Source organism: Camarhynchus parvulus, chromosome 8 (assembly GCF_901933205.1).
Source record: "Camarhynchus parvulus chromosome 8, STF_HiC, whole genome shotgun sequence".
NCBI lineage: Eukaryota > Metazoa > Chordata > Aves > Passeriformes > Thraupidae > Camarhynchus > Camarhynchus parvulus.
The window spans coordinates 9,262,272-9,283,474 of NC_044578.1; the positions used below are offsets into that span (position 1 = coordinate 9,262,272).

The 21,203-nt window shown below is 43.5% G+C and overlaps 2 protein-coding genes across 2 annotated transcripts; one reads left to right on the forward strand and one right to left on the reverse strand.

The window, feature by feature from the left end:
• Positions 1–906: 906 nt before the first annotated feature.
• PRDX1 (peroxiredoxin 1) lies at positions 907–8,122 on the forward strand. The gene is made up of 6 exons (XM_030953927.1): positions 907–1,010; positions 3,769–3,885; positions 4,709–4,862; positions 5,128–5,250; positions 6,062–6,192; positions 7,741–8,122. Exons 2-6 carry the CDS (start codon positions 3,780–3,782, stop codon positions 7,824–7,826), a joined length of 600 nt encoding a protein of 199 aa, XP_030809787.1. The 5' UTR covers positions 907–1,010; positions 3,769–3,779; the 3' UTR covers positions 7,827–8,122.
• A 7,742-nt stretch (positions 8,123–15,864) lies between these two features.
• On the reverse strand, positions 15,865–20,893 carry MMACHC (metabolism of cobalamin associated C). The gene is made up of 4 exons (XM_030953541.1): positions 20,815–20,893; positions 18,761–18,955; positions 18,240–18,392; positions 15,865–17,694 (listed from the first exon to the last, which is right to left on the reverse strand). Exons 1-4 carry the CDS (start codon positions 20,884–20,886, stop codon positions 17,383–17,385), a joined length of 732 nt encoding a protein of 243 aa, XP_030809401.1. The 5' UTR covers positions 20,887–20,893; the 3' UTR covers positions 15,865–17,382.
• Positions 20,894–21,203: the final 310 nt, after the last annotated feature.

The following is a 21,203-nucleotide window of genomic DNA, read 5'->3' on the forward strand; positions in this document are numbered from 1 at the left end:
CTACTCATTACAATTTACAATCAAGTTTTAACAGGTATAAGAAACACAACTGTAAACTGCAAACCAGATGAGTAAAACTCAGTTGGTGAGCACATTTATCACTTTTGACAGAAGCAAGCATTTTTGTCCTTGATATGGCTCAATGGCTTTTAGTATTCATTATTTAATAAAGCTTTCACATTTAAATTCAGAATTTGGCCCTTAAAAAGTACCACTCTTCTTCTTCACTCTTGGATTCAAAGATAGTGCTTATGGCGGAATCACTGAGGTTAAACGTCCCTCAGGAGCAGCTTCACTACTGAATGATGAATGATGCAAATTCCCTGAAGTAACTGTATCTTCCAAGGGTTTCCATCCTACCACTGAAGCTCAACGATTGGACTTTAAACTTAGTTTTCCTCTTTCTTTTGCTGACTTGCATGACTGGATCGGTGTTCCCATTGATGGAGAAGAATCAATGAAAGCCTTGGGAACGAGTATCAGGGAGAGGGGACAGTGGGTAGTGCAGAGCGAGAGGATGGAGATTTGACACTGCACTTCTGTAACACTGCGAACACACAGTCCTCTGCTCGTGAGAGGTTTCGTTTTATTTCTGTCAATGGCCAATACTTAATTCACATGAATGACATGCCAGTCACCCCTTACTCTATCTGGAAGTCCTGCGTACCCTCTGAGGACTTCAAATAATCATAGCTAGGTCAATTAAGGCACTAAAAGTGCCATCGCTTCTTGCACCAAGGCCATCAATCGTTTATAACCGCGGCATTGAATATTTTCATGCCACTTCCCGGGGCTCTCTCCAGGGAATGATCTCCGCTCGCTCGCACCCCGGCGGCCCCGGATCTGCCAAGTCATGCTGCCCTTGCAGGCACTGCCGCCCTCCCCTCCCCGCCGCGTCCGCTCGCGAGATCCGCGCTGCTATAAAGGGGGCGGCGCGGCGGGGCTGCGGCACTCCGGGCCGAGCTGAGCTGAGGCGCTGCGGTGTGTGTGGGACCGGGTCTGCGCTCCGAGTGAGTGTGCGGGGCTAGGGGAGTTGCTGGGGGCTTTGTACAGCGTTTATTTATTTTTTAATTTAATTTTATTTTTATGTGGTTTTTGTTATTGTTTTGGGTGAGTTTTTTGTTCGCTTTCCCCTCCCCCTCTGCGCAGATGCGCCCTTTAGCGAGGCGCGTAGGGCGAGCCCTTTCTCCCCGCGTCCCGCTCCCGAGGGATCGCGCTGCTGCGGCTGCCTCCAGCACCAGCTCAGTTTTCTCTGGTGTTGGTTTGGCCTTTTTTTGGCGGGCACAGCGAGCAGATAAGCCCTTCTAACACTCGGGCCTTTATCAGCGCTGCGCGGGGAGGAGCCGCGGGGAGGGCCCGCGGGGGGAGCGCTCAGAGCGCCTGCAGGGAGCCGAGCGGCCCCTTCCCCCACAAGCGAGGCTGCATCTCGCTTCTAAGCCTTAAAAACCCCCGAACCCGAGCACTGGCTCGGGGACATGCAGGCGGCGGTTCCCGTGTCCCAGAGCGGTGTAGGGGCGATCTGGGCGGGGGAAGGCTCGGAGGTCGCCTCGGAGCCCGTTGGGCGCCACGCGTGCCGCGGTCCGTGCGCGATGCCAGCGGTTCGGTATCGCACCCCGGCCGCGGCTGCGGTGGCCTGACCGCATTCTTGTGACAGTCTGAAGGTGGGAGTGGAAGGCTGATGGTGCGTTTTGAATCGGCCTTTCGCTTTTGTTCAAGCCACCCTAAAGGTATGAAATAGCTCATTCAAGAGAGCAGGCCTGGCTCATTATAATTGCAGTTTGAAGATAATTGAGGCCGTCTGCGGCTATGAGCAACAAAAACACACTGGCCGGATTCGAGTGTATTTGATTTAAGGTGCTCATTGTACTTTTCTCCGGAATGAAAGGAAGTAACAATGATTCTGTGGTCTGCTCCTCTGCGGGTTAGGAAATGCTGTGGCTAAAAATCCGAGCAGAACACGCGCTGACCCCACAAGGAGTAGCAGAAGTGTTGGCAGGTCACAGCGGGTGCTCTGAGGAAAGCACATCGTTCTCTTGAAGTGTGAGGCAACCAGGGTCTCCTGCAAATACTAACAAGATTTTAGTGTTACCAGAGAAAGGGGCAATAACTTGTAATTTAGAAAGGGGAAGTATCAAAGAGCAGTCTGACCTTGAATACCTAGTGAAATACTCCAGAGGATTGCTGATGGAACAAATATAGAAGGACTGGCATAGTACTGAGCAAAAGGATGACCTTCAGCTTGGATAACAGAAAAATAATGTAATTCAGTGATAAAAATGTGGGGTCATGCACTCCAGGCCGAGCAGCTCTTGCTTATAAGATAAAACTCGCTAGTTGGAGGTATCTCGGATAAATACTGTGCAGTTGCTGTTCCCCTGTCCCTCTTGCAGAATTGCACTTCGAGAACCACAGCTGCATTTTTGGGTACAGGATTCTTGATGTCCTCCTGCCAGGTGGCTTCACTGCATCCTACAAATGATCTCTAGTCCTGGCCACCACATTCTCTCCCAGTCTGCTGCAGTTAAAGACTAAAAACCCTTGGATGAGCATGGGGATAAGGAGCTTTGTTGCACAGTTAGAAATGCTGAATGTGTGGGCGCTTCTGAAAATGAAAACTGAGAGGTGGATCATTACTGTCAGGGTGTGTGACAGAAACTTCCAAAAGCAAAACCATTGCTAAAAAGGCTAGGTGTGGGTTCAAAGCTAAGTATTTGACTTGTGGGCTAGTTCTCCAGGAATAAAGTGGCTGGCAAGGGGGAGGGAGCCAAGAAATGAGGTGCTCTCAACCTTTTTTAGAACGGACTTGGTGCCTTGCAGGCACAACTTGGAACAATCTCTGGCTCTTGGCTTTCCTTGGCAACATGAGACTCATGCTAACCTTTGAGGTGTTTTTTATCTCTGAGGGAACCAGTGCTGCAGTGTGTAGAATAAAGTGAAATAACTTTTAAGAATATTTTGTGATCTGCAGAAATTAGGTTTGTAGAGTTGCCTATTTGAAAGATTATGCTCTGGAAGTCTAAGGGGTTATACTGCACTTCCAGACTGAGCAGAAGTACTGCACAGGATGTATTACAGATGACAAGCTTTTGGGGCAGAGAGCCAGAAGTAGCATTCTCTTGTCCTTGTGTACCCTTTTATTCTTTTTCAATAGACTTAAAGGGAAGCAACCTGGCTGTACTGATTTAGACTTGGTGAAATTGTAATTAACATAGAATGTGATTTCCATGTGTGCCAAGAGTCTTTCTGGTTGCAAATAAAAAAGGGTTGAATTGTTCAAAAGGGTAAAGTGTAGTTATGCAGAGCAATATTCCCTGGGGATTAACAGAAGTTATTTTCTTTCAGAATGAACAGGAAGCTCAAGTTTGAGGTCTTAAATTCCTTGTAAAATTGAACAAGGTTCTTCTCATGGAAAGGTCTAAAAAGCCAGACTTTCTACTTCTCCACCATGTGGAATGGTATGGTTTTCTGAGTACTAGTAAAGCTCTAGGCTAGCAGTTTCCCAGGCTCTGAGCTGCTACTGGTTAGATAACCATTACTGCATCTTTAGGAGGCCATGAGCCACGTATTTTGAAGTGCTGGCAGTCTCTATAGTGGCTCAACTACCCAGGTGACGAAACTCATTTAACACTTAAGCCTTGTTGCAAGATTGAGTGCTGATAAACTGTCTTTGGTGTTTAATCTAGATTGATAAGATGCTCTGAATAAATCCTTACTTCCAGGTGCAAATGTACTACCATCTAAACTGTATTGGTGTTAACTCCTGTCTAGGTTAAATCAAGATGTCTTCAGGAAAGGCTTTCATTGGAAAACCAGCTCCTGACTTTACTGCCACGGCTGTAATGCCAGATGGACAGTTCAAAGACATCAAACTCTCTGACTACAGAGGTAATTTCATGTACTTCTCTAATGACACAGATAATCTGGCCATAGGAAGGACTGGAGGGTATCTGAAGGTGCATCTTGGTTTGGCTTTGAAATGATAGTGACCACTTGGCAGTGGACTGAAGATCAGAACTTGTGCAGTGGTGGCTGGAGTGTGCTTAGAAGGCTGTCAGCAGCATGCCTGAGTGTCCCAGCTGTGATAACTGTTAGCAGTGAGCATAAAACTCCTCTGAACTGTTATCTTGCATCAGGCTCATTGCCCTGTATCATAATGAGGCTGGTGTAACATTTCCAGACTGTGGAACAGCAGCATCTTCAGTCTCACCTTTGTCAATGGAAAGTAAATTCTTTCATCTAACCAACAAAGTCCCTTTCTCTAGAGTGCTGGCAATATCTTTGCTTTGCCAAAACAAAGCTTCACTAAAAACAAAGGGAAAGCCTGAAGTAATCAAGTACTCATGTTGATGGCTTTAGAAATACACTTCTAATTATGCTGCAGGCTACATGAGGGTGATGAGTCAGTATAGACTACTCACCTATTGAAATGTCTCCTTGGCTGGTAGCCTTGGAGGTCTGTGGCATTTCTCTGTTAGGGGTCAGCCATGGGGTCTACTGGTGTAGCGCACCCAGAGCTGTACTTGGGGCAGGCCTATGGGAGTAGACCCAAGAGACAAGCATTCCCTGTTAAATTTGACAGTCTGGGTTTGGGGAGTTCAGTTGGGTGGGGTTTTAAGGTGGTTGTTTAGGTTTTTTCCTGTATTTTGGTGGGGTTTGTTTGTTTTTTCTTAAAAATCTAACAGATTCACCACTTGTACTGCTTTTCTAGGAAAATATGTTGTGTTCTTCTTCTACCCCCTGGACTTCACTTTTGTCTGTCCAACTGAAATCATTGCCTACAGTGACAGAGCTGATGAATTCAAGAAAATCAACTGTGAAGTGATTGGAGCTTCAGTTGACTCTCACTTCTGTCACCTTGCCTGGTAAGAATCAGCCTTTTAATCCAACAAACTGTTCTGCCTGGCCTCAGTTCTTGCAGGAACTGAGCCCAGAGCGTATTCACAGGCACTTGGTAAGTATTGGTAGTGCCAGGTGCTGCTGAACAGAGCTGAGCATACTGGGCATCTGTTCTTTTGTTGCTGCATGGCAAATTGAGTATGATATTGCAGAAAGGATCAGCCTCATTGTACCTTGAGCCCTCATTCTGAACTGCCCTTGTTTTTAACATGTAAACTTTTCTTCTTTTAGGGTCAACACTCCTAAGAAGCAGGGAGGTTTGGGCACTATGAAAATCCCCCTGGTTTCTGACACAAAGCGTGCCATTGCCAAAGACTATGGGGTGCTGAAGGAGGATGAAGGTATTGCATACAGGTAATGTGCCAGAGGTGAAAGAGCTGATAAAGTTATGTTGCAGTGCATAGAGATGAGCACAGAGCTTGTGTACACTTGAACACCTGCAGCCAGCTAAAGCTATTGGCTGTTGTAGGTGTGAGCTCCTGCAGGCTGTCAGACACTCCTGCAAGGGGAGATGGTCCCTGGTTCTCTGTGGTGCTTAGGCTTCCTGTGCTTTTAAGTTAAATTCTGCTTCCCTTTGACTGCCTGCTGCTCAGTGCAGGAGTCTCATGCAGGTGAGCTGCAAACAATGATAATTCAAAGACCTGCATAGTCATGAACATGATTACAAGTATTTAATCTAGTGATCAAAGTGCAGATTAATTAAACCCCAAGTCTTTAGTTTGCTCTTCGTAAAAGTTGTCAAGGGAGCTGAGCTTCTGCTAACTCCTAACCTGATGTTGGAGGACTGATGAGCTGTTGCTTGTTGTCTTTTTGAGAACAGTGTGTAGTGAGGTTTTTTTTTAATGTGAGAATGTCTCTCTTTGAATTTTTTTTCCTTGTGTTTCTTTTCCTTTTTTTCCCTACTAGTATCTTCCTTGAGTAGTATCTTCCTGTGTCAGTGCTCTGACTTGCCTCCTGGCCCTCCTAGTTCCTGTTGAGCTTACAGCTGCTATTGTTTCATTGCTGTGCATGCACCAAGGTGTTAGTTGCTAGGAAGAGGTCACAGTAAATGGTACAAACAGTGCCATAATCAAATAGTGAACCTGAGGTTTTGAAACTCATGTCCGTCTAATCAGCCTTTCAAAAGCTGTGCTTAATTTCAGGGCTGGTTTTTGTTTGTTTTTAGGGGTCTGTTCATAATTGATGATAAGGGGATCTTGAGGCAGATTACAATCAATGATCTTCCTGTTGGCCGCTCTGTTGATGAAACCCTCAGACTTGTGCAGGCCTTCCAGTTTACAGATAAACATGGAGAAGGTAAGAGAGCTTTTCAATTTCGTGTTTTCTCTAAAGAACAGTATTAACTAGGCAGATTAAATCAAGGATCACTGAAAGGTACTAAGTACATGTATCAATCTGTGCACTGCAAGTAATTGTGACTGTTGAAATGCAGCTGGTTCTGTAAATCTGCTTGTTGAAGGACACCATAATGCTTTATCCCATTCCAGTTATTTATCACTTGAATACTTGCTCATGCTGAGATTTCACTTAAATCAATTTGGTGATGGATGTCTTGTCCAGCACATAGAAGTTGCCTCTTTCAACTAGACACAGAAAATACTTGAGACAGAAATTAACATGTAGTAACTTAGCCTGTAAGAGTAAGCTCGATTTAGATTCTGCTCTCAGATTTGGTAGGTTGAGACCATCAATACTAATGTGGTGTTTTATGCAGCCTGTTAGACAAACTACTTAAATTCCTGAAAGTCTACTGATCTTTCTGTCAATATATAGTGAGGGTAAAATGGATGAGAGTCTCTGTTCCCATAGTTCAGGCAGAATAATGTGTTTGGTACTGCTAGCTTTTCTGCAATGTGAAAGAAAAAAAAGACACTGCAGATAAAAAGTTAGAACCAAGTTAGAGAAACTCAATTGCTATGCAGGTGTTAGTAGTCTTCAGTTGTCATTAACTGATGACATGTGTTGCTGCTGGTCATACTCACTGTGCTTCAGAAGTGGTAAATCAGTGGCAGGTTTTATTAAAATGAGCTGCTCTCGTGACTGTGGCATATAAACATATGTCGTGAGGAGACATCAAACATTTGATGATGGAGAGGTCACTTGTCATGCAAATGAAGCCTTTAGGGGTTTACTGTGCCTTTGAGTAGTCAAAACCTGGCAAAAGGTTTTCCTTTAGAACTTTAGGACTGCAGTCGCATCTAAATCAGGACAGACCAGAGTAAGATGTGTAGCAACACTCAGAAGCTGAGCATTCTGTGGCTAAAATTGCCAGTCCTGAGTGGAGCTAGCAACCAGCATTCCATGACAGTAAAGAAGGAATACTATTCAAAAAAGGCTGCTCAAGGAGCTGATGGAAGTTTGAGACCATGCAACCTCTGCATCATGGTGGGTTTTTGACAGCCATGTAGGGGAACCAGTAACAGTTGAACGCTATTTCCCGTGCCCCATTCAGCTGGAGGCCTGGACCAGGGTGGATTAGAGATAAGGGGAATACAGACTTGGCTGGATCCAAGGAGATAAGTGTAGTGTGGTGTTAGAGCCTTTCTGACCTGGCTGCTGGAGTTGGTGTTACCTTTGCTATCAAACTTCCGAGAAGCTTTTGAGTGGGGCTGGGAGAGGTGCTTGTGTAAAGGGCCCACTGTGCCTGGGCAGAAACCTGGTCTGGGTGTTACTGCCCAGTAAACAAATAGAAACAAGCAAAACAGAGCATCATGTGACACTGAATGCACTGTCTGTATGTTGCAAAGATCTGTACATGTTCTGAGTTGCTACTTTGCTTTAATGTTGTGTAAAACATGTTCTGCAGGAGCAGCTGGTAAGACTTAAACATTCTTATCATTTCAGTGTGCCCAGCTGGCTGGAAGCCTGGGAGTGACACAATCAAGCCTGATGTTCAGAAAAGTAAAGAGTATTTTGCCAAGCAGAAATAAACATTCAGCCTGAGTGGAAACTAGTATGCCTTACATAAAGAGCAAGTATCAGTTACTGAACTTTGTTTAAGTCATTGCATCTGAGTCAAGGGATCATGTTATAGTTATAAACAGTAACTTTTTTACTTGAAGGAAAGTTTGTCCTGTTGACAGTACCTTCATAGCAAATCCTAACGATCAGTATCTGTACATCAAGCCCTGTTGACCTTAGTGACAATGCCGTGTCTGTGGTTAGCCATGTGTTACATAGAGCAGTGCTATCCTTTTGTAACTCTATTAAACTTGTGAAAAGAGCACACTGTCTACTGTTCTTGTATATAGTCATCAGGAGACCTGGGAGCAGTGCAGGCTGCACTTCTGAAAGAAAGTAGATGTCTTGAGTCATAAAGGCCTTTCACTACAGCTCTATTAGAATGGAGAGAAAAAGACTTGCTTTGCATGTTGAAGTAATAAAGTACTCCTCACACTCTTTATGACTTGGCTGTTAGATGGAGGATCAGGCTGTCAGGCTTAAACTCTGGGCACTCTGGTATTGCTTGGAGCATGGGACTGACAAAGGTGGGGCATCTCCTCATGCACCATGTCATCTTAAGTCATTCTGGCATCTACGTTAGCCAAAACTGACTGTTCATGTCATTCCTGGGGATCCACCATTGAGTGTGAATGCTGTCTCTATGGGAGTGGAATACTGGGCTTTCTGGAAAGGGAACTTCCTTGGATATACACCATTCATCCACAGTCTTTCCCACTACATGTCATGGGGGTGATAATATGCCAGTTATCCATTAGGTTGTAGTCATATGATCTGGATCAAAAGGGTTGCATTATAAAATCTGGTACTCAGGTGTGCTCAGCCTTGTCTTTAATCTTTGTGTTTCAAGTGATTATGTAAAACTCAGAGCACATGACTGGCCTTAAGTTATACCAAAGCTGTGACTGCTGTGTAGCTTCATAGTTCAGTGTGGCTTGTGATAGGGCTAAACTTCAAAGCTGACGACTTGGGTAATGAGCCCTTGCCTAACAATGGAAGGGAGTTAGAGCCATGTGATCTTCATGTACCTGTGAAGATTAAATTCTTACTGGACCTTGTAACCATCTTCAGCTCAGGTTGTAAACAAGTTCTGTCCTGCTTAAAGTCAGCAACACCAAAGATGAGGCCCAGGGCTACTTATGTCACTCAAAAGTGAAATTTGTATGCCCTGAGTAGTAAATTTGTTTTGTACAACTCCAAAAAGTATGTGGCAGAAGCCTTGGTACCAAATAGTTCAATATCTACTAAAGTAGCTAATCCCCACGAAGATATGTGAAAGTAATGTTTAGCTGGATCACTTCTGCTTAATTTTTTAAAAATCCAAAGTCTCAAATGAGGCCAGCTTCCCAGGAAAGCATTGATAAGTAACAGGGGCATTCATATGGTTCAAAGTAAAATGAATATAACTGAGCATGGCTGAATGAGAAGTTACCAAACTTTCTTTTCTAGCAAGTGAAAAGGATTAAAGTTAGGGCTAAGCTAATGTTAAACTTACCTTAGTTGTTATATTAGCCTTGAAATGTAAAATTAATTACAGTAGTTACTTGGAGGGCACTATGTCCCCAGCTGCCACATCTACATAGCTTTTTAAATACTTCCTGGATAATAATTGTACCACTTCCCTGGGCAGTTTGTTTCAATGTCCAACCACCCTTTCAGTGAACAAATTTTTGCTTGTATCTAAGCCAAACCTGAGGCTTAGATACAAGAGTGCGAATTGAGGCCATTTCCTCTTGTCTCATTGCTCATTAGTTGGGAGAAGAGACCAAACCCACCTCACTACAACCCCTTTTAGGTAGTTGTACAGAGTGATTTTGTAGCTACTTGGTCACCTACCCCTGGACATAGAGGATTAACGGGTTCTCTGATGTTCTGCCCCAGAACCTCGCTCCAAAAAGGGGATCTTTATGTGCCTATCCCAGGCCCTGGGAGGGAAGGTGAGGGTCTGAGGGTGGCTCTGACCTCAGCAGCTGCTGTGGCTGCTGTCAGGAGAGGTCAGAGCTGCCCTGCAGCACATCTGGGCATAGGAGTGTCCTGTGGAAACACCCCTTGGGTTCATTCATCCCACTCCCCTGGTCTGAGGAGGTTCCTTCACATGCTGTAATTTCCTGTGTCCTGCCCACCTTGAGCTCCCCCACACTGGGAGGCTACAGACTGTACCTGCTTAAGGATCACAGTCACAGGTGAGTGATGATACTGTGGAAACTGCAAACAGCCAAGAAACCAAATCCCTGTGGATTAGGAACTGTATTACAAGTGTACATTAAAGGTTTGACAGTGGGAATCAGTGCAATTACACAATTCTTTTTCATTCTTCAGCCACATGAGTCATTCCTGGGAAGGTTTGCTATGCTGTCATTTTAATGTTTACATAATTTACATTTCCAAGAGAATAATACACAAAAAATGTGTAACAAAACTTCTTCAAACCAAGATTATTTCATTGTTAAAACTCTGTATTGATTTAGATATAGCGCATCATGACATCTTAGACTGGTGTAACTTTTATGATACTCAAATAACTATAATTTATTTAGTTTTTTATTATTCTAATAATTTATTGAGGTAGGGTTTTTTTCCATGGACCAATGGATGCAGATGTATGTTCATTACAATTACAAACTGCTTTTGCTTTCACGGTCGACAGGTGCCATAATTCCCAGTGAGGTAAACACCTCCCTCAAGCAGTGCTTGAATTTGACAGGATGAGTAGCTGCCTAGTGGGATTTTCCCTGAAGATGTAAATCAGAAAGGATAGATGTGATATTTGTTTGGTTGGTTTTTTGGATTTTTTTTATGTGTGAGTGACTGCACATCTATTTTCCTAGTTTGAGTGTTTATTATAAATATAACCTTTACCCATTTATTTCTTTAGAATAGTCAGGTGAAGGGGAAACTGAAATATATCTTACTGTGTCTTTATCCTAGATCTCTTAATTTGTTGCTGATTGCTGTGATTCCTGGGGATTTATGTAACCATTCCTCAGCTGGACAGGGGAGACAGGGGAGAGAAAATAGTGGAAGGTTCATGGGTCAAGGTAAGGACAGGGAGAGATCACTCACCAGTTACTGTCTCAGGCAAAACACACTTGGGAAATTGGCTTAATTTTACTACCAATCAAATCAGAGTAGGATGATGAGAAATAATGAGGCTGCAGGGGAATCTGCTTTGGAGCACCTCCTCCTCCTTTGTCACTGACCTGGTGTCTGCTCAGCTGTTTCTCACATTCTCCCTCTCCTCTCTGCAGTTGTAGGTTGTTGCACAATTGTCCCCCTTCTTAGCTCTGTTATCCCACAGCTGGCTCCCTTGGAAGCTTCGAGGAGTTTCTCACAGCAGCCACTCCTGTCACCCCCCCCTACTACTCAACTTTGCCACACAAACCCAATATACCCACATTGTGCTCTCAAATTATCTAGAATTAAAAAAACTATTCCCTCATGTTTGTGACGGATATTTGTAATTAAGTTTTCAGATAATAGCGTTTGTGTAGGAGCAACTTGATTTTTTTGGAATGCATAATACAAAGCTGTGCATCAGACATAAATTCTGTATATTGTATCTTGGCATATATAGGGTGTGATGTTCGATATTCAACATACAGAATCGAACCTTTACTAGATTTTGTACAACTTCTGAGTTAGTTATTTCAAAATTAACAACTGTATATTTATATTTAGATGCTTAGAAGAAAGAAATTGCCTCTTAAGGCAATTAAAGAATTACCACTTTGTTACAAAGCAAGCTTCTCAGTAGTTTTGGAAAACAGTATAAAAAGTTACTAATGTTTAAAAGTACTATTTTCTTAACAAGTATTCCGTCCTTTTTATGAGGCCTTTGTTGAATATGTTATTGGATTGTCCAGCAAATCAATAAAGTTCAAAGAACAAAAGCAAGCATTTTATATCTCACAGGTATTGCAAAATGATGCCCTTTGGTTAGGAAAGTCTGTTTGCAAAAGCTCCATGAAAGCAGCTTTTACTAATGTTACACATCAAAATAACAGTTTTGTAAAGATTATATTAAAATACTCAGGTTTATTGTATTAAGAGTCTGAAATTTTCAGTGTTTATCCTGATGCATATTTCTAGATTGATAGAGAACTTAAACCAGAAATGTCTTGGTTCTAATTTGCAAAGGGTGAAATGAGGGAAGTGCAGAGTAGTGGAATGGAACACGCTTGGACAATTAATTCAGAAGTGTTAGTGTCTTTTTTTTAAAGTAGAATTTAATGGTACATACAAAAACAACACTGAACAAGGAAATCAAAGAAATGTTTTTTGCTCATGAATATAGTAGCTCTATTTTTAATCCTTGGAAAGAAAAAACAGGAGTTTGCCTTTAATGTAGAGTCAGACAAGCTCTGCATTACCAACGGCCCTGTGCTGCACACCCCTGGGTGGCTGCAGGAGAACAGGCTGTGAGTTGTTTGCAGTGTTCCTGAACAAGAGCTGAGCCTGTGGGAAGCAATTCTCACCACACCTAGTGATGAAAGGTTTGCTTCAACGTGAAATTTGGCTCTTTCACCTGAAACCTGAATCACTGTACATGTTATGGGGACACGTGTCTGAATTTAGAATGTTTCTGTGCAAGAAACCATTTGAGTTCAGATATGTGACTAAATATAGGTGAAGTCATTAAGGTTGCACTGTCCTCTGACACCAAGTGCAATAGGTAGGTTTATGTTCCATATTCCACAGCAACAGATTTTTGAAGTATCTGCACTGATGAGTAAAACCAGTATCTTTTGTCTAGAAAGGAAAAAAGTCTTCAATCTACACTTGATTATACCCTAAAATTTATGTATTTCATCAAATTCACTTTTCATAACAATAAGGCAGTTTTTACATTTTGAATGACTGAAGCAACAGTAAATTATTCAGGAAGACTAGTGTGAACAATACTGGAAAAAAGGTTATGACATAAAATTAAAACCTAAGACTAATTCCTTTAAAAGGAATAAGAGGGTTTATGCATTCACAGAAAAAGCTATGATTCTGCATAAATTTAGGAAAAAAAGGAAAATCCCTCCACTCCTTCTGTAATGCACTTAAAGGAATTTTTCTGTCCCATGGTTTGTTCTACATGAGGAAGAAACCCCAAGCAACTTAGTGTAAATGTGTCTGATCTTCAGAACTTTTCAAGGTGTTTGGGGGAAAAGAAAACAAATGCAGTTATTAAAAGTAAAACTGCTTTCTCACTGAGTTATGTACAAACATCAACAAGGATAACATGAGAATTATAGATGCCATATTCATGAATGATAGTAGCCATTTCAAATACTTGTATGCATATATAATCACATTTTGCAGATTTTGGTATATTACTGGAGAGATTTTAATCAGTCCACTAAAATATCTTACTGCTCATTTTATGACAAAATACTCAATTCTTTCAAGTTTCCCACCATATTTCCTAAGGAATGTGAACATCTTTTTCAGTCACAGAGGGAAAATAAAAGCTCATTTGTGTTCCTTGGTGCTCTGTTTCCTCCTTGAAAACCTAGAAGGGAAGTACCCTGTTCTGTTTTCTGAAGGAAACGTGATGGATGATCTGTCACAGGATATGTGATAGCACAGGAAGCCAGTGTAACAGCAAAACCCCTCTCATGAATACATTTGTCTATTTTGGTAGATGAATCTGTGAAAGTTCAGCTTGCAGAGGTGCAGCTGTTTCTCCACTGCAGTGAGCAGCAAAACCACTTCCCTCAGAGGAAGAGTTTTGAACTGCTGCTGCTGAAGTCAGTATTCAAAGCTAATTTATTAAACACACTTTTTGCATGAGGCTTAACAAAGAGTGCTGACAACCACACTGGCACTGAGCAGTAGCTGCCACTATCTTGTTTTTTTTTAAATACATCAGTCTTAACTTGGGGGTTTTTGATTCAATTTCAGTTCAAGTCAACGTGCATTTTCAGAAATATAACCCATGTGAAATAGTAGTTACACCAACAATAATTTTGGTCACAAATGAATAAAAGACCATGAATATTATACTGAATGAGTAAAATTATGCTTCTGATCCAGAGGAGGGCAATCTAGCCCTAAAAAAACCCAAAACAAAAACAGCAAAAAACCCAACCCAAACCAGACTGTAAAATCCCCATCAAAACAACAAACTAGAAGAGTTCCCTGCTCTCCTAAGGTTGGCTATTTTTGACTGACACACCAGCACACATTTACACAGCAAAGCATCTTTAGTTTTCCATAGTTCAGAGGAAAACAGCATTGTTACAAGCCATTCTTTTTATGGGAGAAGGAAACAAGTCAATATCAGGAATAAAGTCTGCCATACTCTTCTTCATACTACAAAGAAAGTTTAGTGTTTATTATTGTACCACTGAGATGTAACTGATTCAAACTGATACCAAAACCCACCAAAAGTGTTTTAGGAGGTGTTTTCTGAGCAACAACCCTGATGGTTGTTGGTAACCAGGTTAGATTGTGCTTTGTATTTAATTGGTATTGTCTGTCAAATCTTTAATTGTTATAAAAATCTCAGTTATTTTTAGGGAAAAATAAAAAATAGGGAAAAACATAAGGATAGTAAGAATGGTAAATGCATGAAACTATTACAAATTAGTTAATTCTCCATAAATATTTTATTAGCTTGAAATGTACTGAATATCTTGTTGCTAAAACTGAATTTAAATTCAAGTAGCTTTTAATTTCTTTTATTTTTCCTGTTCAGCTCTTGAATACTCACCCTACTGGTTATACTGAGGAAAAGAGTTTTTAATAAATGTTTAAAAATTAGGATTTAGAGAACAACTTGCTTAAAAATGTAAAATGTGATACTTGAACTAGTAAATCTATCCAAGTATTTGCAATTACTTGTTTGACATTTGCAAGGGCTGCAACTAAGAATGCCTTCACAATGCCTCAGGATCCAAGGCTGATCCATTCCTCACCATGTCTGGTCTTGTACCAAGAGATGAGGTAAGTCAAACATGTTCTCAAACTTCAATTTTATAAGACAAAGGCCATTACACTGCAACCAGCAAGGGGAGAAATCTACTCACTGTGTATCTCACTGAGCAGCTGTGAATCTCAGTGAGCTGCCTGAGAGGAAGAAAGTAATGCCCAGTCCAAGTCACTCCAAAATCACTGTAGTAGGAATGGATATTGCTAAATATTTGCACTTTGTTCTGCCTGACACAACTGTGTATTCCCAGAAGCACAAGGAACATGGATCTGTGACTCTGTTCACTAATAGGTTTTAACCAGTAAAAATTCCAGTACCTACAGGCCTTACTTTAGTGCCACTGAAGGAAAGTCCCTCGGTCATGTCTGACTGGACATCTGCAACTTTTGTTACTGTTAAGAACGGAGGAAGAAATGAGAAGTGCACTGTCATGGTGCTTGCTGTTATAATGCTCTTGCTGTGAAGTGACCTGGGAAAGATAAACCTTTATTGGACTTACTCATAATGTGATGTAGGTTTTATTTTTTATATCCCAGTGGGCCTGTGATAATAGTTTACCAACTTCTGCTAAGATAACCATTTTTTTCCCTTAGTTTCCAGATACTGGACTGTGTGTGTCTTAGGTAGCTCACTCTTTTCAGGATATTAAAAAAAACATGATTGATTCTCGCTTGAACATCTTGAGTTCTCCACAAGTTAAGAACTGCACTGTTTAAATAAAAATACTCAGTACTGAGATTTACTTACAACTTTGTATATTTAGTAACCAAAATACCATTTGAAGATAAATAAATTACAGAAATTGAAATGCAGTGACCATGGTAATCTGTTTAATAAATTAAGACAAAATATTAAATATTTGTAAGAAATCAGTACCAAAAAATCAAAATAATTTACTTTAAATTGTAATATAAAAAGATAGATTTGATTCAAATCTATATTTATCCTTCTAAGAGAATCAGTATTTTGTCTTTGTTACTAGTATGAGCCATTACCTCAAGCCCCTGTTAAATTACAGTTCAGTTTCAAAGTTCTGAAACATCAAACAAATTTGAACCAGAAGCAATTCTGTAACAGAAGAACAGATTTTAAACAAATTTCATTCTTTACCTTAAATTAAACATCACAATACCTCTATCACATTCTAGGTCAGGTGCCTGCCTTAGTCAGAGATGAACAAAGCATGGAAAGCAACAAAGACTTTTTTGTAACAGCAAATGCAGTGAACAAACCCAGTGATCACACGCTCACTACTCTGTTTACAGGGCAGCAAACTTGTTATCCTGAATTTGGATTACAATGAGTTAGTGTACTGACTGTGACCAACTGTATCAAGCAGTGAACAATGGTGAGGGCAACCTTCCTGGTGGAGTCTCCAAAGCTTTGAAGAATCCCAACAAAAAAAGAAAGCGCTCAGTTCTGCAAAGTGAGTATATCTTCATCATCATGTTAGTACTCTCAAAAGGAAAAAAAGTGCCTGTCCATTTGCAGCATTGCACTGCAGTCTAGTAAAACAACTCCCACAAAATATTATTTTAGTGTACTACTTTAACGAGATCTGAGCCTCAAATTGCTCAAAGAGAAATTAATTCCTGATTTCCAGGTGCCTTGTACCCTCTGAACAAATGTAACAGGACAAAGTAATGGAAAAAAAATGTTGCTTCTATCTGAACATGTTTAATCCAGCAATATAAGTAACATAAATGTCATTAATATTTCCCTTTCTTCTGTGCTTGTTTGCCTGTGCATGTGACAAGGCCTTGTGCCATGGCTTTTACATGTGTGCAGGTTTACAATCTTTCCCACAAAGAAAGCACACCAGGAAACTGTGGCAGTAACTGGGGGGGGTGTGCTGTGTGCTGGCACTGAAGAATACTTTTAACACAAATGTGGTCTATCTTAGAAAAGGCCACGAGAATTGTCTTTTTCAGTCAGTTATGTTAACATGAGTAAAACCTCCAATCATGTGGATATTACTCAGCATCTTTCCAAATATTCCAGTCAGCTCTGTGAATGGATAAATGCTTAAATGTGACCTAGGCAAGGCTGTAAAGACTGGATATGTGCTCCCTAGGGAGGGTCATGATACAGGATAGTAAAATGCTGGCTACATCTAAAAAATACCTGCCCCAAGTTTAGACAAAATCCAACTAAGTAGTACAATGACTGATTTTTTTTTTTTTTACACCTACAAAGAATAAAACCAGAACATTCAGAAAGAGAATTTTTGAGAACAAAAGTGATTTTTCTAATGAGCAGCATGGATTTTGGAGTTGCCAGGATGTCTAAACTACTCCAAGCAGCATGGATTTAAAGTTGCAAGGATGTCTAAACTACTCCCAACCAAAGGCTAACAGCAGCATACTGGGCTCCCCAAAGGACACCCCAGATCAGCAGCAGCACAGAACAGACAGCAGAGCAGTGCTCCTCTCTCTGGGGACCTTTGAATGCAATGTTTGCATTGAGGCTCGGATTTGCCATGTCTGTACCACCATAACCATCCTCCTTCCTCCTCCTCCTCCTCCTCCTCCTCCTCCTCCCCCTCGGCACCGGGAAAAGCCGTGCTCATGAGTTACCCTTTTGCCCTCGGCGGAGCCGCTTTCTCAGTGAAATGTGATTCTCTGGGCTTCCTGTGAGAGCCCCAGCAGCCGGAATCTCTCGGCTGGTGGAGTGGCAAAGTAGTTCTTTTGCTCCTCCGAGTACCTTTCCTTCACTTCAATGATGTCCCTGTAGCGGCCGTCCTGCCAGTGGAAATTGAACTGCTCCAGCAGCTCAATCCTCTTCTCCTCGGAGCTCACACAGTCCACAGGGAGGGGCTGCTCCAGGAATGGCACCTGGATGGCCGGGAAGAGCAGCAGAGCCCGGATAGCAAACCAGCCACCATACTTGGGATGGATACAAACGCCAAAGATCTTCTAGAAGAAAAAAAATATCCAGTCTGCCTCACTTTGTCCAATCAAGGTTAGAGTTCAAAGCATCCATCAGATGCTTCTCTCTCTCCCAGCCTTCCCTGGAAGAGCTGTACAGAGCAGAAGGGAAAGCTTTCCTGAAAGTGTGGCTCAAAGCACTGCATTTCACTCCCACTTTCCTGTGCCCACACACACCTCCCTGGATTGTGGGGAGAGGTTCCTTTCTGAAAATCTATTACAGAAATTAACCACAGAGCATTTTCCCCCCAGTTTGTAATGCTCTAAGCAACAGGTTTTCCTTTACACTGCCATTTATTCTTCTATCTAAGTAGGTTCAACAGATTAAGATATTTCTCTCCATGCACATCTCCCTACTACCCTGAAGAATCTCGGAAGCTTCCAATTCCCACCTGCAACACTTTATGAAGCTGTATGTGCTCTGGACTTTGTAGCTTCCTGCAAGATGAACTAATGACCAGTGAGCAAACAATCACTGTACAGTTCAATGTTTGCAGTTCAATGGTTCTTCCCAGACTGTGTTTCTGCCTCACCTTTTTCCCCCAAGGATCGAGCTTCACATCCTTCCTTTGGTAGTAATATGCAGCTCCAGCAACGTGGGCAGCTGTCTGTGCCAGGAACTTGGGCTTTCGGCTCGGCAGCATCTCATAATCAAACATGATATCCACCCTCTGGTCAGGGAATTTCTGGGAAAATATGAAAACATCAGCCCAGGCTCATGGAAAAAGCCTTGCCACTCCAGAACTGCTAGATGGCAGCAAATCAGACACATGTGAAGCCTGCAGACTCTCACATCCTGCTGCTGAATTCTGTCAGCAGGTTGGAGGCTGTGGCATTCAGCCTGTGCCTGCAGAGCTCCCCCACAGCTGTGAGATGTAATCCAGAGGCAGAACATGCAAGTAAAGCACACAAAGCCTGCTGATGCTCCCTCCTTCATGAATAATGCTTCACCCTTCCAAAGAGCAGGGCAGGAGCCTGCAGGGCTTTGTCTGCTGCTCAACCCACCTGGTTATGTGCCACAGCACTCCATGGAATAGGGATTCCAGCTTCTTACCTCCTTCACACGGGATAAATGATGGGAAACACACTGATCCACAGGATCCCTGATTATTTTTAACCGTTCTTTGCTCACAAAAGGCTTAAGGGCCTTGTCGAACATGGACGGTGTGCTGAGGACCACAAAGGCCAGCGTGTCATCTGGGTAGGGGAGGTGGAAGGCTGGCTGGAGAACAGCATTGTACCACCCAACCTTGGCAAAGAAACACAAATTTCCATTAGAACACAGACACCACTCTAGTACACATGCAGGAATGTAAAAATGTGGAAATAACTGTAGCCCCCTTCATTTGCAACCCAGATGGGCAACCTGCCCAGGGCCTTCCTTTCAAACCAAGTTGTTTTGCACACCAGGATTCACGTTTGGGGAAGCTGTGCTGTGAGCTGTGAGATAAGAATCACACACAGCATTCAACTCCAGTCTGCCCTTTATCCAGCTCTGCTCAGAAACCTAGAGGGAAATATGAGCAATCAGTCTTGCCAATGCAAATCAGATTGTTTGGTTCAGATAAAGCTTTTACAGGTTTGATTTTTTTTCTCTTATCTTGGGCAAGAAACCGGTAGTTCTGTTTTGTGTGACAAGTTGCATGTTTTACTACTTCTGCAGGAAACACTTGGGTGGAATGAAGGATGTGAAGCTCTTGGCAGTGCTAAGCCCCCCCAAAAAACGTTTCTTACCAGTAGCAGGTGGATTATGACACAGCCACATTTGGATATTTGATTCCAGGGCTGGACACAGTCCAGAAACAAGAGATCAAGCCAGGACAGCAGGAAGCATGACCAGGACAGGGCTCAGATCTGCAACTGCCAAATGCAGGAAGAAATGGCCCAAACCCCCTGCACCCCACTCCTGATGCCCTGCACAGTAACATCAGTCTTTTCATAGGTTATGACAACTCCCTCCCTCCTGGGGTGCCACAAGGCCAGGTCTAACAGTCAGAGAGATGCTGAGTAATGGAACAGTAAGTTTGAAAATGAAATGTACTGATTATTCTAAATAATCAGTGAAATAACTCTGACGGTGACTCTGCAGCTGGCAATGGCAGCCAGACTGCCCATGAGGAAACAGAACAAAAACTAGATTCACTATAAAGTTTACATTCTGATATGAACCTCTAAGTTTAATCAGTTTTGTGGCTCTGAAGGTGCTGAATTGAGATGTTACAAGGAATTAGAGAGATGTGAATCTAAGCTTTGCTGGTTTCCCAGTGAACATCAGTCAGTGCACCAGGGCTGGCTGTGTCAGAATGAAATCTGGAGAGAGCTAGAGGGCTAGAAGATTTCCCCTCTGGTAGCTACAGACTTTTTATCTGGGTTCTGCCCCGAATTCTGCTGATATGTTTTAGGCAAGCAGCATTGAGTTTTCCAAATTCTGGAGGCACTTCTGTCGTTACTTCTCTCACCACCTCATTGCCTTGTACTTTTTATGCAAACAAGATCACAGCAGGAAATAGAAATATTTCAGGTGACAGATACAGCACTCCCCGAGGGAAGGGCACGTTTATTGCAGATTGATTTGTATTCGATGTTGCAGATTGATTTACTGCAGATTGCCCTGGGGCAGGTAAGGGAGGAGCCCCTGCAGTTACAGCTGCACAGGGCACAGTGGCAGAGGCTGCAGGGGCCACGGGCAGAACAGAGGTCACAGGAGCCATGAGGTGGTCAGCACTTCCACAGACAGGTGCTCCCACATTCAGATTAAAATGTAACCTCGCCTAGAGGACTTTGCCGCCTGCCGGGGCAGATGTGTCATTGCGTAACCCCCCGACCCCGCCGGTCAGGGGCCCGCACCGAGGCCCGGAGCAGCCGCGGCCGCTGCGGTCACCTTGCCCCGCGCTCCCGGGCGGGTCGGCCGGAGCCCGCGCTGCGCATCGGCCGCGCCGGCCGCAGCTGCTCCGCGGGGGCGTGCCCGGCCCCGCTCGGCCGAGGGGCGCCCCGAGCTCCCCGGGGCACCGACCCCCGGCGCCCCCCGGCCCCTGCGCGGCCCCGGGTCCCGCTCCGCGCCCCGCGGGCAGTGACGTCGTCCACGTGACGTCACGCTGACGTCATTACCTTGAAGGCGTGCGCCTCGAGGCCGAGCGGGCCCAGCGCGCTGCGGAGCTGCTCCGCCACGCGCCGCTCCATGGCGGCGGCGGCGCCGCGCGAGGCACCACGGGAGCGGTAGTTCCGGCCCGGCGGGACCCCCGGCGCGCATCCCCGCGTCTCCTAGGAGACGGCGCGACGCGTAAAGAACCACGGGAATTGTAGTGCGCGGCGCCTCTCCCCTCCGCGCCGGCTGCCCCAGAGGGGACTCCGTGTCCCAGCATGCTCAGCCAGTGCAGTCCGGCCGGGGTCCCCTCGCTGTTCCCGCCTTGTGCCCCGCCAGGGATTAGGCCTCCTTTCCTGGCCTCACGCTCTGTGGGAAAGCCCCACCTGTGTCTGTGGGAGGGTGCTGCTCGCTG